Source organism: Dunckerocampus dactyliophorus, chromosome 1 (assembly GCF_027744805.1).
Source record: "Dunckerocampus dactyliophorus isolate RoL2022-P2 chromosome 1, RoL_Ddac_1.1, whole genome shotgun sequence".
Lineage (NCBI taxonomy): Eukaryota > Metazoa > Chordata > Actinopteri > Syngnathiformes > Syngnathidae > Dunckerocampus > Dunckerocampus dactyliophorus.
Window position 1 is genome coordinate 51,525,651 of NC_072819.1, and position 16,245 is coordinate 51,541,895.

At 45.9% G+C, this 16,245-nt stretch overlaps 1 protein-coding gene across 1 annotated transcript in view; it reads right to left on the reverse strand.

Annotated features, from left to right (window-relative positions):
* Window positions 1-16,245, reverse strand: part of LOC129187577 (FERM, ARHGEF and pleckstrin domain-containing protein 1-like) — a 60,645-nt gene that overhangs the window by 43,998 nt on the left and 402 nt on the right. The window contains 1 exon segment of the mRNA XM_054787074.1: window positions 11,572-11,770. Coding sequence (XP_054643049.1) covers window positions 11,572-11,745 — 174 coding nt within the window. The 5' untranslated portion in view covers window positions 11,746-11,770.

The following is a 16,245-nucleotide window of genomic DNA, read 5'->3' on the forward strand; positions in this document are numbered from 1 at the left end:
TCCATCCATCCAACTAATCTATCAAGTGTACTTCCGTTTGCGGGTCGTGAGGCTGTTTAGGCCACTTAGGTGTTGCTAAAGAGTTGTTGCTTGTTGAGTTGAGTGGAGAGTAAACTGATGGGTGCCGCCGACCTCCACTCCTGTCTGGTTGTGAATCGCATCTCCACATTTGGTGACCCTTGACGTGGGTAAGAACGCCGACTGACACCACAGACAACGACACCGCTCGCCCTCCGTTGGTAGCTTTTAGATGGTGGGCGCGGCGTGTCACTTCTGCGTGCTAGGTGCGCTTCATGTAAGGCTGTCGTACGTTTCACTCATGCGGGTCGTACGCGTGAGGGCATCATACGAGACTCACGTCGATCGCAAGATGGGCGTACCGGCTTCCTAACGCGCCCACGGCTATCGTGACCGGGAGAATCTGAGTGTACAGCTGGAGGAGCCGCTGCCGTGGTCGGGCAATGTACACAATGTGCTTTTAAACCTGCGACACGCGACACACGTACTCCTCCTCTACCTTGCCTTTGCCACCTGGCTGCACGCAAGATTTTACGTCGTTTGCATCCTAATTTTCTTCCTTCGGACTTTGCATGCTGGCTGCGGGCCACCTGCACATCTCTTGCAATTTTCCCCATTTTTGCACGTAGCCGGCACATAGAAGAACGTACGTCGGGATGTAACTTCCCCTGAAAATATGGTGGTGGTAGTGAGACACTCTGGATAAAAGTGCATCAAGTGTTGAGTTGTGTTGTCATTGACTAATATTTACATTTGTTTGATGATCTGAAACATTGAAGTGGGACAAACATGCAAAAAAAGGAGACATCAGGAAGGGGGCCACCACTTTCTCACATTTGATCTCCAAAGAAGGAATACAGTCTAAGTATCTCTCAGCTCACATCACAATCACTTCCATTTGACAGCATGATTGCGTGCTCTCGTCACATGAGGACTACGCTGAAAGGATTAAACAGTGGAAGTCAGGTTTTCCCATTTTGACTCTGAACCTGCAGAGTTGTGGTCCTTATTAAAGCAGGTGGAGTGTGGGGATGGGGATGTCAGGTTTCATACGAGCCATCCAACCACGGCTCGTCACATTTAGAACACAACGCTGGAGAAGTGGGTCGAGCTGCAACAGCCGACTGTCCACCATCCAGAAAAAAATGAGACTCTGTGGCTGCACGCCTGGCAACCATCAACCAGATGTCTGGGCTTAGAAGGTCAGATCTAGCAGTCAAAACCTCCAGTCACTGATGGCAACAGAGGTTTGATTTTCCTGTTCAGTCGGATGCCGCGCAAGTGGAAACGGAACAAAAGCTCACTTTCCATCACAACAAATCGCCGATAAACAGCCGCTGTCTGGAGCTGGCTCTTTCTATTTCTGGGCACTTTTCATAGAAAGTGACTCATGCGGGTGTTGCAGCAGACAAATTATAGTAATCCTGGATAAAAGGATAAAAGAAATATGAATCATCAAAGAAAGTTTTCCCCACTTTTTTCCCCTGCATTCTACAGCTTGTGGATACAAAACGTGCCCCCCTCTCTGGGGCCTTTCATGCACTTCAGTGCATCACACCACCTACGCTGTGCACGAGACATTTTTACTAACAATAAAAACTGAGCCATGACTAGTTTGAGAAGGGCAAACATCAAACGCAAGGTTTGGCCAGTGTTTCCCATGAATTCATTCATTTGTGGCATCCATCCATCTTCTACCGCTTATCTGAGGTCGGGTCGTGGGGGGAGCAGCCTAAGCAGGGAAGGACTCCGCCCCAGCGGATCCCAAGGCTTTGTGTATGTACGTATATGCAAGTATATTTGCTGCCACTGTTTATATTATCTGCAAGCTTAAATATATTGTGCGGCGTACCCCAGGGGTCAACACTGGGACCAAAACTGTTCAATCTATATAAAAAGGACCTTTGTGAAGTCCCGAAAGACCTAAAGCTAGCATTATTTGCAGACGATACAACAGCATTGTGTTTTGGAGATAGCACACAAGAGCTCATACAAAAAAATCAGAGATGATTTAACCGTGATAAAAAGATGGTTTGGTCAAACCAGACTATCCATGAACCTAAGTCAAACTAAATCCATGTTATTTGGTAAGTGCAAACAGGATACGCATGTGCAAATACAAATTGAAGGCGTGGACGTTGACAGAGTGAAGGAAAATACATTTCTCAGGGTCGTAGTAGATGATAATATGAAGTGATATCCATATACATTTCCATCCAGGAATGATTTTGTTTTCCCTCCACCATTTTATATCACTCTCTATCAACCGGAAACCAGAAGCCAAGTCAAATATCCTCACCATCTGGGCGCCTACCTGCATTTTTTTATCAGCATGGATGCCAGTTTGGCTTTAGCATCACAAGCTATTTTTTGATGTGTCCCAGGAGCATCTATCTGCATGCATAGCTTGCCTTTTTGCATGGCATGCAGCAACGTGAGGGCAAGGACCCAGATGGGTGAGACTGATAAGAACCCTCCAAAATAGAGGAGAAAAAAAACCTTCTCCATAGCTGCTCTTTCTTTGGGCCCCCCTGCTGTGAATTCAGACGGAGAAGCAGTTCCTTGTCAAGCACATTGTCATGAGTCGAGGAGCTACTTGACCCCCAGTATGCAGAGACAGGCGTGGGTGGTGGAAAATGAAAATACTTGAATAAAGCAGGTGAAAAACATACACGGAAGACTAGGCAGTAGCAACAGGTCAAGGAAGTACACAGAAGGTAATGAAACCTGCGACGCAAACCACCTGCACCTCAACACCACCAAGAAAAGGGAAATGGCGGTGGCCTTCAAGAGAAACAGGACACACCCAGGTGACATGTGAAGGTGCTTCACACCTACAAACACCTGGGAGTGCATCTGGACGATAAACTGGACTGGACTGCCAACATGGACGCTCCATGTACTTCCTCAGGAGGCTGGTGTCCCTCAACGTATGCAAGAAGCTGCTACAGATCTTCTACCAGACTGTGGTAGCTAGTGTCCTCCTGTATGCAGTAGGATGCTGGGGGAGCAGCCTCCAGAAGAAGGACGCCACACGCCTGGACAAACCGGCGAGGAAGGCAGGCTCTGTCATTGGCACTGAGCTGGACAGCCTGGCATCTGTTGGCAGAGCAAAGGACACCTAGGAGGCTCCTTTCCACCGTGGACAACCTGCATCATCCAACGCACAGCATCATCTCCCCACAGAAGAGCAGTTTCAGTGGCAGATTACTATCACTACCCTGAGCAGATCATTCCTCCCCCACGCCATGCTGCTTTTCAACACAACAGAGGTGAAGTGATAAAAACACACACAGGACTGGACTTCTTGCCTTATGTATGTATTATATAGGGTTACGAATACATATATTAGGGTTTTATATGTATTATTATGGAGCGGGTGTGGCTCAGGAGGTAGAGCAGGTCGTCCAGAAACTGCAAGGTCGGTGGTTCGATTGGCCGCATGGTCTCCACACACACTGGGGCACTACCACGGTCTCTCCACACAGAAGGATGCCTTACTTCTAATCTGGCCTGGCCAACCCGCGGCTCTTTAACTAGTTTCATGCGGCTCTTCAGGAGCTGTCACATGACATGCGTCAAATATGCCCCTCTGGCGCTGTCATTCACTCCCCCTACAGCTAGATGGCACACTGACCATGTAAGCCTGTTTGAGTGACGTCAAATGAGCGACGAGAGAATCTTTAGTGTGACATCATTTGTGTTGTAAACAATTTCCGTCAAGTTACCTCTTGAAATGGCAGGGAAAAAAAGCACAGCCAAACGAAAATATGAAGAAGAACACAGGACGTTTTTGCCAGAGTGGGAGAGTTTATATTTTTTTGTTGAACGTAATGGCAAGCCGATCTGCCTTATATGTCACGCAGCATTAGCACATTTCAAAGCTTCAAATCTTCAGCGTCACTTCAGCTCACTCCACCCTAACATCGAACAGGAATTTCCAAAAGGGACTGAACTTTGCAAGAACAAGTTGGTCGCTTTGAAAAGCCAAGCAGAAAAGCAGGTGCAGTTTTTCCAAAAATTTACAAAACACTCGGAGACCGTAACGCTTGCATCATATCAGCTGGCTTGGAACCTAGCACGGGCTAAAAAGCCATACAACGAAGGGGACTTCATTAAAAAATGCCTCACTGACGCCTTTGAAATCTTGGCTCCTGGAGACGACAAACTAAAACGGAGTATCAGACGTTCAACTGTCCCGCCACAGTGTTAAACGCAGAATATCGGATATTAATACAGCTGTTGAATCACAGTTGCACTCTGACCTTCAAGCATGTAGTATTTTAGTGTGGCATTGGATGAGAGTTGTGACATACAAGACTTGCTTGAACTGAGAGTTTGTGTGTGTGTGAGACAGTGCACACAATGTTAACTGTTGAAAATTACTGATATTATCATGTTGGTGTGGTTATTTTCATTAGATCTGGCTGAGCAGAGGTCTGTGTATGCGTGCATACATGATTAAAAGATGATGTTCATGTGTACCCATGTGTATGATGTGGCTCTTTGCAGTAACAGAAAAAAAAGTGGCTCTTAGTCTCTGACTAGTTGGCCACCCCTGTTCTAAGTAGTATTAGTAGTAGTAGTATTATGATCATGTATATATCATCACACTACAAATTTGAGGCGATTCAGTATTTGTTTATTTACTTAAGCTTACTCTCTTTTCTTATCTCGCATCTTACCTTGGTTGTTTGATTTTGTGATTCATTTCATGATGACATTTTGCAGAGCTGCTGGAAAAGTGAATTTGTCTTGCAGATGAATAAAGTATCTATCTCCAGTATCTATGCATCTATCTACTGTATCTATCTATCTATCTATAGTATCTATCTATCGATCTCCAGTATCTATCTATCTATCTATCTATCTATCTACTGTATCTATCTCCAGTATCTATCCATCTATCTACTGTATCTATCTATCTATCTATCTATCTATCTATAGTATCTATCTATCGATCTCCAGTATCTATCTATCCATCTATGTACTGTATCTATCTATCTATCTATCTATCTATCTATCTATCTACCTACCTATCTATCTTTCTAACTCCAGTATCTATCTGTCTACCTATCTATCTCCAGTATCTATCTGTCTTATCCATCTGACCTTTAAATGCAGGTCAGTGTGCCACAAGTCAGGAATGCAAAGAGATCTAAAGCTCGATGCAACATGACACCAGACATCATTCATGCGCTGCAACCCTGAACCGACCTTGACATTATGTATGGACAAGTTGAAGGACAATTTGGCGGTGAAAATGCATCAGCAGGATGCTATGAACACGCGTGGGTATGGATTTCCCTTCCCGGAGGGGGGGAAAAAGACCATTTAGCCAGACAGCTGGGAGAGGATTCCTCCTTCCTGGACTGTCCACCAATCGCAGGCTTGCACTCAGATTAGGTTAAACGGCTTAACCCTGCTGGCGGGACGTCAAAGTCACTTCCTTCATGCAAGCAGATGGAAGAGGACTCGCACACACCCTAGCATGGCGACCTACCTTCTTGCACCTGCTGCAAGGTGTTACCAAATTGGCACCATGACAACGATGCCCACGGGCAGCTGGGACTGCAGAGGGGTGTTGGTGTGTGCGAGTGTGTGTCTGTGTACGTTACGCCTCTCAGCACCCAATTACATGAAGTACATGCGCAACCTTGTCCCATTAAGAAAAAGCAATTAGCGTCCTTGGCGGGATGGCAGCGTCTGCAATCATGGGACCCGTAAATCTCACAACCCTCGTGGAGAAACAAAGACCTGCACACTCACAAGTGGGAGGGAAGGGCCACTGCATTGGTTGTGGATACATGTACACATACAGTACAAACTACTGATATGCTATTAATACGACCATTGAGTGGTACTGCCTGGGTTTTGTATTTCACTTCAACAATTCCGTTTGCCCTGCATGGCGTCAGTCGGCAAGTAAATTGATTGCTCAAGCAAAGCTGTCGCTGTCTCACCGTCTGTGCACTTTTTTTATTCAGTGCGACTGCTAAATACCCCCCCCCCCCCCGTGTGTGAGTGCCTTCTTGCTAAAGAAGGTAAGAAACTCACCAGGATGTAGGGGAAACACGCATCACCAACGCATGCGTCCCTTCGCTGTTTCTAATGATTTCTGCATGTAAAACTGCAGGTCTTCTCCACAAAGGCGTTCTTGTTCGTATCTTTGGATGTCTACATGATTTCCTACGGGAGAAATGACCTCGGTTTTCAGTGCAATGCAGTACATCACGTTTGAACAATACTCACGACTGTTCATGTCGTCCAAATACCTTGCGTCTGTGTGACGCAAGAGCAGAGCTACAGTGAAAACTACCTGTTTTACTGTGCATATGACAATTAAAAAACTCTCTTGAATCTTGATGACCCTGAATGGGAGCCCAGCTCCTTACTGGGGATCTCATTCACTGCATCCCATCATCAGCCAAGCAGCGTGTGATGGGCACATGGTCAAACACTTCTTTGGGAACGCGTGTGTGTGTGTGTGTGTGTGTGTGTGAATGCTCTTTGAGTGCAATCGCTGTCATTCTCCATGGCAGCTAGCGGAAGAGCACTTTGGTCCCTCTCCGGGCCCCATCCTGCTCCCTTTCACTCAGAAGTTGCAACTCACCCACTGATTCCCAACCTCACATTCATTTGCTATTTGATAGCTTTAACAGTTTATTCTGTTAGCCAGGGCTTCCTACAAACACACACACACACACACACACACACACACACCGGGGTAGAAGGAGACGACACAGGCAGGACTGCTTTTGCGTTGCAATTCCCAAAAGAAAGTCTGTGAGCGCACGAATGAAGTAAGGAATGGGCCGGGGACCATTACATAACAAAGAGCCATTTAGGGTGAGGGGTGTTGCTCCCACGTGATCTCATGGTGCGAGTGTACACAATGTCATTAGTCCTCCACAGTATGCTTTAGGATTTCAATCCTTTATTGGTAACCCCACCCATAATCCAATCACACAGCATCATGAGCACCAAGGCTACAGAGTATCCCTAATTAGCTTTAGGGGGCAATCACTTTTTCACACAGGGACATGTAGCTTTGGATGTTTTTCACCCTTAATAATAAAAAGTTTCATTTAAAAAGTGCATCAAGTGTTGAGTTGTGTTGTCCTTGACTAATATTTATATTTGTTTGATGATGTGAGACATTGAAGTGGGACAAACACGCACCACCGTATCTTCAGCATTGGGGGACTGACAGGCCATCAAGTGATGTCGCCTACGAGGCACTTCTCCTAATCCTCAGAACCCTCCTCCTGTCGTCTGTCACCGTGTTATCACACGCAGATCATAAAGTCTAAATCCAATCATGCAACAAAAATCCCACACAGTAATCTTCATGTACGTGAGCACGCACGGCCATCCTGGTGGAGAAGTCAGCCGTGATGAGGATGCATTGGACCAGTTTTAGGGGGATTAAGGTCAAGTAAGCTTGCTGGATGAGACAGTTCTTGACCAGCAATTAGATGACACTAGGCTGGGCAATACATCCATATTTGAAATGACTTTTAGGCATGATATGAAAAACAACCATGTTAGCTTCATTGGAAACTCTAAATGGTCCATAGGTATGAATGTGAGCGTTAATGGTTGTTTGTCTATATGTGCCCTGCCATTGGCTGGCCATCAGTCCAGGGTGTACCCCGCCTGTCGCCCGAAGTCAGCTAGGATAGGCTCCAGCATGCCCCCGCGACCCTCATGAGGAGAAGCGGCATCGAAAATGGATGGATGGAAACAATTTGCACTGTAAGTCCAGAAAAGCCACACCTCGCTACAGGCATCATCTCCCGCTAGCACCGGCCTTTGGAAGCGGCGGCTGACACAGGGCTTCGGAGCAACTACGCCTCGCAGCGGCGAGCGCTGTGCTCCGCAGAAGCTGCACCTCTCACCAAGCTCCATCTGTGGCAAACACGAAGCTACATTTAAGCCACATTTAACTGATCAACAACATTGGAGATGTCCCCCAAAGGTAACCCTAAGAGAGGTACAAACCCAGGTCATGTGGAAGTTGGTGCATCCGGTGGGATGCAGACAATGAGCTAACCCCCCTTAGGGGCTGTGAAAGACAAGGACATAAACCAACCAAAAGGATCTTTCACTTGCTGTTACGAAGAACATCAATGATTATGTTTGTATCTTTCTATACTTATTTCACAAATAGAGTGGACTATTTTATTTCAGCAGCTATTTTTGGATAAGATTTGTTTGCATGCATGTGTTTTGGTCCATATTTTGTTTTGTTTTGGGAGGGGTGTCTTACTGTTATCTATTATATATTATGCTGACTATTACAGAAAACATGACATGGAATGCAGGAAGTGAACTACATGTACTGTACTGTACTAGATGTGGAATGGATGGGGGGTAGGATTAAATAAGCTTTGCTTCTTCCTACTCCTTTTGGACATGTGGAACTATGAAAAAATGATTCATGTATGTATATACAATGTATTCCATTGTAACCTTCATGTTCAAATAAACTAAACCAAACCAAATATTACCCCGCCCTCAATGACACCAATAGGAAAAGATATGATCCCATCAAGAAACTGGTGGCTTTATGTGTACGCATCATCTTTTCAAGTCAGGGTGGGGTCACCAGGCTCTCCAGGGAGTAGAAAAGTGGTGCAGATGTCTCAGGAGTCCTCTGTGTGTGTGTGTGTGTGTGTGTGTGTGTGTGTGTGTGTGTGTGTGTGTGTGTGTGTGAGTGCATGTGTGTGTGTGCAATTTAGCACAGAACAAATGTTCAATATTTCGAACAATCTGGAATTTCCTGTCATTGCAAAACAGCTCAATACGATGGAAGGTTCTTTGTCCTCCCTAATGAATGCCAGGCTCCCCCTCCCCAGAGAACGACCAAGCGCACATTCCCACTTCCTTTTATTCAAAGCAGAAACATATAGCGTCTATCTGCTGCACAACCTGCATGCAAGAAGCACAGCTCTTCTGAATGTTTGCCCACTGGAAACAGATCCTGGCCTTCTGTGCTTCTGTGCTTCCAAGTTCCAAGCAAGGCAGCAGCATCATCATCATCGTCATCAGCTTATCTCTCCATTCTCACAACAGGTTGAGGGAAGGATGTGATTGGCTGCCTTGTTTTCACTGCATCTGTGACAAGCAGTGGAAATGTTTCACTTGCTTCCCACCCGGTGAGATGCTGCTGCTCCTACATTTTGGCTCACGGATGAGACCCAGCTCGGACATTCTTGGTGAGCACGAGTCCGCTAACAGCAATGTCATCATCACGACGCCTCCACGTTTGAAAGAGCTCGTGCAGCGGCTGACTTTCCTGAATATAACTAAATGCCATCATGACGCCTCCTGGCAACACAAACAGCTTTAGCGTTTCTTCCCCACTATAAGTGGCATCCATCAAAAAACACATCATGAAAAAGACCAAAAAAACCTCCTGACCAGTTGCAAAAAGAAGAAATGGGAGTCAGAAGAAGCATTCAAGTGAAATAGGCTGCTCATCATCTAATCAAAAGTTGAAGAGCACAGCCTTTAAAAGACAAAATCTTGGCAAAAATGTGGATTGAATGTGATTTTGTGTCAGGTATTCACATTGCCAGGATCTCTTGATGCCAAAGGCAAAAGAGCTTTCTCTCTTTGATGGTTGAGCTGCACGAGCAAGGCCTCTGGCAGCGCGCCGTTGCTGCTGAGGTTGGACGCAGTAAGACAGTCATTTCAAACATCCTTAGGCTCTTGGAACAAAAAAGTCAGGTGTAGACCCAAAAAAAATGTCAGCCGAGGGTCCCATTGGGTGTCCATCAAGACATAGGACCATCCTCGGCCCAAATGAAGGTTGTTACTGGTGCCGAGTACAGTCCGATAACTATCAGACACCATTTGCCAGAGAAGGCTTTTAGGAAGAACAAAGCTCTTCAAAGTCCTCATCTCCTTCAATGCCACAAAATTGGAATTCACATCGGGGTCGGGGATGAGATCCTGCCCCCAAGTGGAGTAGTTGAAGTACCTCGGGGTCTTGTTCACGAGTGAGGTAAGGATGGAACGCTAGGTGGACAGGCGGATCGGTGCGGCGTCTGCAGTGATGCAGACTCTGCATCGGTCCGTCGTGGTGAAGAGGGAGCTGAGCCCAAAAGGCAAAGCTCTCAATTTACCAGTCGATCTACATTCCTACCCTCACCTTTGGTCATGAGCTTTGGGTAGTGACCAAAAGGACAAGAGTTGAGTTTTCCCCGTAGGGTGGCTGTCCTCTCCCTTAGAGATAAGGAGAGGAGCACTGTCATCCGGGAGAAACTTGGAGTTGAACCACTGCTCCTCCACATTGAGAGGAGCCAGATGAGGTGGCTCGGGCATCTGGTCAGAATGCCTCCTGGACGCCTCCCTGGGGAGGTGTTCAAGGCACGTTCGACAGGTACAAGGCCTCGGGGAAGACCCAGGACACGTTGGAGAGACTATGTCTCTCAACTGGCCCGGGAAAACCTCGGGATCCGCTGGGAGGAGCTGGACTGAGTGGCCCAGGAGAGGGAAGTCTGGGTTTCCCTGCTTAGGCTGCTGCCCCCACGACCCGACCTCAGATAAGTGGTAGAAGATGGATGGATGGAATTTGAATGAGAGCACCAAACATGGGACGTTGAAACATGGTGATGGATTCCAACATTATTGGCATGACAAAGAGATCCCACCTGAGATGTTTTCCACACGGCACAGTGGAGGGGGCACCATCATGATCCTTCAATGGAACAATGGAGCTTCAGGTTATGCAGGGGCGTCAAACGGCAACTAGCTATGTCGCAGGGGCCATCCCTCATGACTGAAGGCCCTCGTCTGTGTGGTAATGACTGGCTTTTTCAACAGGACAACGCTGCACTTCACAATGCCCGCCTGACATATGCCTTCTTCCATCCATCCATCTTCTACCACTGATCCAAAGTCGAGCTGTGGGGACAGCAGCCTAAGCAGGGAGCCCAGACTTCCCTCTCCCCTGGCCACTTCGTCCAGCTCCTCCCGGCGGATCCCGAGGCATTCCCAGTCCAGTTGAGACACAGTCTCTCCAAAGTGTTCTGGGTCTCAAGCCAACTCATCTGGCTCCTCTCAACGGTGGAGCGGTTCTACTCCGAGTATGCTTCTCACCTTATCTCTAAACCACCGCCTACGTGAGGTCTTTCAGTGTGGATCTAGAACGCACCACAGTACAGAAACAACACTCGTGAAAATGATGAATGTCCTCCTCACCGGAGGAAGTTAGAAGATTAAGGAAAACAAAGTAAAAAAATAAGACAAGGCTGGGAGACCCGTCCTCATTCAGACGGAACCAAGGAGCGTTTAGCTCACATTGTTGTAGAGAAAAGGTGTTAAAAGGTACAGCTGCCCCCTGAAGGCATTCATTGATGCTCACACTTCAATAAGACTTAGCATACACTGTATGTTGAAGAACAAACGGGTCTGCCGAGTCTGACAACTTCAAAAAACATGAGGTAGCAGTCAAAGGCCAGACTTTGTTGCCAGTTTACAAAAATATCTGCTGTGAATGAATGCCAAGTGTACAACCATCCTTCACACACAGACACTACTCACCGATATCTGGAAGACTTCCTGTGTGTCATCCAGCATCTGCACCCTGATGGAGACTTTTCTTCCAGGTGGCTGTGCAGGAGGACGCAGGCCAGGCTCAAGGGTGGACACCCCGAAGCTTTCGGGGGTGCCCAGTCTCTGGCCGGCTGCGGACGGTCTGTCTGCCGGTTCCGCCATGGCGAAGCTTGCTGCTCTCGATCCGCTTCAGAGACAAAGAAGATGGGAATGTTTTCCTTGGTGTCTGTTTTTCCAAATGAAACCAGCTATGACCTCTTCAGTCAGCCACTTTGTGTATTTTTAAACGCTGGTCTCAAATAGCAGGCATATTTCATGCAGGCATTTCCGCTAACATCCAAGCTTACATGGGCCCTCATCCTAAATTGCACCGTATTATGTTTTAGGATTCCTTTAGTGTCTCTGGTGGGTGTGTGTTGTGTGTGCAAAAGCACGTATTTTACAACAACCAGCATCAATCCTCGACTGCAACTGGATTTTTACACTGCTTATAGGAGATGTTTCACCTCTCATCAGCTCATGCTCAAAGACTAGATAGGACAGCTCCAGTCTGAAGGGGTGGATCCTCCTTGGAGAACAAAACTGCACATATTCTAGGCACAGACGTTTGAAAGAGGAGTGAGGTCAACAAAAACATCCCTGAATAGAGGCCGAGGGCAACGCAGTCCTTTCATTCCTTCTTAAAAAATGGAATCATTTTGTTTAATTCTAACAAATAAACACGACACAGCCGCTTTTGGTTGACATGTGCGTCCATGACCACCGTTACGGCTGGCAGAGGCCCCACGCCACTGCATCTTAACCACTGGCGTTTTGCAGCACTAAAGAGTCAAACCCATCTTGTTTGGGACGTGCCTCCACCTTGGAGGAAAAATGCTTGGATCCTGCACCATCCCCTCAGACTTGGAGCATGAACTGATGAAGCCTGCTCGGATGAAAGGCACCACCGTGATGGATTCTTCTGTCTGTCATGGCAATGCGTGAAACGGCAGAATTCCTGGAAATGTGCGACACGATTGACACAAAACAGTAGCACGCTAATGTTAGCATGCTAGTATTTTTTAGCTGTTTTTAATGGGTAGACACAGTATATAAAGACTTATCACTATCATGCTAGGCGTTGGCATGCTAACGTTAGCATGTTAGCATTGTTAGCATTCTTTATTCCTCAGTTCGTACTACATTTCAGCACAATTCCACATCGACTGCACATTTCTACATTCATTCTACATTCTACTACCGTTCGTCCGTTTTCCAGTTCTTTCCAAACTTCTACTTTCTACTTTCATTCAGCAAATGTAGACGTCCATGCTGCGTTGAAACGTTGATACATTTCAACAGCATTCATCGTCCAAACTGTTCCTACACTCATTCTACAGGCCAACACTCAAATTCAGTCGTTCCACATTTCAAAATTCTACCATTTTACAGCATTTGAGTTAAGCTTCTTCTCACGCAATTTCGACGGAATCAACATTGCATTTTCTAGTTATTGAAAAACGGATTGGTGTGGGATCGGATCGGCAAGACTGTAAAACTAATTGGATGGGATTGGAAGCCAAAAAACGTGGCTCGGGCCATCGCCAACACAAGAGATGAAGTTAGTGAGTTGAGGCCGCTGGTGTGACTTGGTGCATGTGCGTGGAACCATCCGGCTGTAGCTACTTGTTCAGGCTTCTGGTCGCACTAAATGCACACGTCAGCCAATTTGCACATGTTTTTATGAGGACAATGTTGTTTTTTCACTCCAGAATTGCTTGGGGGGGGAAATTTGCATTTTTTCAAAAAATCTCCAACTTTGAGACGACGAAATGAACGCCGGCGGGTTTTACGGCGTTTTCGCACAAAGCGACCAGTCCTGACTTGTGAAGAAGCTTCACAACACAAGCGGGGCAGATGAGACACGGTCTGAGAATACACAAAGACACAACCCCCCAACGCACCGGGACACACAGCAGCACACAAACCTTTCAGTACACTCCCCCATCTCTGTCCCACACTTGATAAACCTCCGCCTCAGACAATAAATATCCTGGCAGACAGTTGGTGACATCACGGCTGAGGAATGTTTTGGAAGACCGTCCTGACAACACACACACACACACACACACACACACACACACACACTGAATCCAATATTTTCAGCCTGTAATTTGCTGAGGCCGAAATGAAAAGAGCTCCCTTCTGTCTTCTTCCTCCAAGATTACATTTGGTGGGGTGCAGAGAGAACACCGCCCCTCTTTAATATGCTGTCAAATCGATATGTTGTTGGTGAAAGGAAGCCAGTGGGCATCATGCTGATGAAAAGGCCATGAGGTCCTTCACACATGCAGCTGCTCCCTCTTCATTCTGCACCAACATCCGACTGGTCAATCTTTATGCTCGCTGCTTTGGCACATGTCCCTTCACATCTCGGTCAACAACTACTTGTTCCACATTATTAAGCACGCCACAGATTTCAAGCAATATGGGAAAGAAAAAGGTTCTCTATATTGCAATGCCGTGGACGAGGCGTGAAAACATTCATTCATTCATTGTAACAAATGCTGAACAAACATTCATCGTAACACCCTGGACTTACAGGACCAAGTCACTGTTGATGGACTACACAGCTGATGGGGCTGTCATGCAACCTCATGTCAAAACATCCCAGCTATCCCTTTAAAACCCTGGCAGCTGTTGAACTCAGTCAGAAAAAACCCAAAAAACAGTCACATGTGACGAGCGAGTGTCGCTGGGACTGCCTAGTCCAGGTCAATGAGAAAAGTTCCTACCAGGGGCTTCAAGCAAGAGTTATGGTTATCCTGGTCTCCTCCTGTTGGAGCCTTCAAAGGAAACAGGCATCACCTGGCAGTTTATAGCCCCATGCAGTTACGTAAGTTTGAGTAAGTTCCGATCAGCGGCATAAAGAAGACCAGTTGGAGGCGAGGGGGGAATACAGAGCAAGCTGCTCACACAAGCACAAAGAATGCCACTGTGGGAGCTTCCAGCAGAATCGCTTTTCCGAGGAACGCTCACACAGCCTTTGAACTGGTGGTTGGTTGAACATTTCCCAGGGGTGTGCTGGGGGGAAATCCCAGCCCTGGGAATTCCGCGGAATTGTGAAGCATGTGTCTATTTGGGAACCATAAAATCTGGGCGTAAAAGTTGCACTTCACGTGATAACGCAGTGCAAAGCATTCCATGAGTGGAGGGGTCGTAGAAATACAAAAGGTGCGTTGACACTCGGAGTCCGGTACGCTCCGGTCTGGTCGGCATTCACACTTTTAGTTCTTCGCAATGTCCAGTTCCACTAATGCCAGCTCATTTCATTTCTTACCTCAATTATGAAGATTTTTTTGCAAACGCTGCTATTTTACGCAAGGAGCCACACTGCACCGTCGTTAGCATATGGCAGGCGTGTCCAAACTTTTTCCACATGCTGAAAAACGAAGGGACGCAAGGACCACTTTGATCTTTTCTACAGCATAAGCTAAGAAGTGAAATGTTTCTAGAAGAAAACGCCTCCCAGCTGTGTGTGATTTAAGCGTAGTATTAGTCGGAACTTCGGCCTTTTTTCCCATTTTTGCAAGTATTTCAACTTTCTTCTTAAATAATGTATGTCAGATTTTCTTCTGGTAATATTACGACTTTATTCCCATAATATTAGAACTTTGTCCTCAATCTAATTTCCCCCAAATGTTGTTGTTTCTCATGTTATAATACCTTAAAAATAAATTGTTCATGTTTCTACTCTGTGCTACTAAAATAGCATTTTTCTCCTTTATTCTCTGAAAATTGTGCCTTTTTTCTGGTTAGAATATGATTTTTTTCCCCCTTAATATTTTGACTTTATTCTCATAAAATTGCAGCTGTTTTTCCTCATTTCTGCTGTTGTTGGGTTTTTTCTTTTAATTTTTCAACTATTTCAACGTTCATTATGTACATTTTCTTTCTGGTAATTATGACGTTATTCCCATAATATTAGAACTTTTTCCACACCCAAATTACAACTTTATTCATTGTTTTGTTTGTTTCTGCTAATATTACAGCTTTATTAGAGGAAAAAAAATATTTTTTTCTTTCCCATTTCAGGACTGTGTTACTAAAATGACATTCTTTTTCCTCATAATATTACACCATTCTACTCGTAAAACTGTTTTCTCTTCATATTTTGACTTTAGTCTTCTGAGATTACTGCAGATTGTTCCATTTTTCCTGTTTTGTTTTGCTTTATATTTCGTTTTCTTGTTAAAATATATATTTTAAATGTGCCACGGGCCGCACTTTAAACGCCCCCAGCATAGCGGCCCCTGCGAACCTCGCCAGTGTGAGTTGGCTTTGCTGCCCTGGCCGGCAAGGCATGCTTGAGGCCCAGGGCAGCTGGGACTACGGTTGTAGATTACCACCACCAGCGTGTGATTGAGGAGTCAATGAATAATGGCTTCACGTCATAGCACCTTGAAATATGCTTTTTATTTAAAAAATATTATTATTTATTAAAAGGAAATCCTAAACCGTGTAAAAAAAAAGAAAAAAGACAATGCCAGGCTTGTACAGTTAGCAGAGTGAAAGTCCAGGATGTAGGTTAGCAGAGTAATCCTTTAGGCCCCAGTAAAGACGTCAGGAGGCTAAAGATTACTCAACGTTGATGGTAACGTTTTGACAATGACAAGCGTGCTT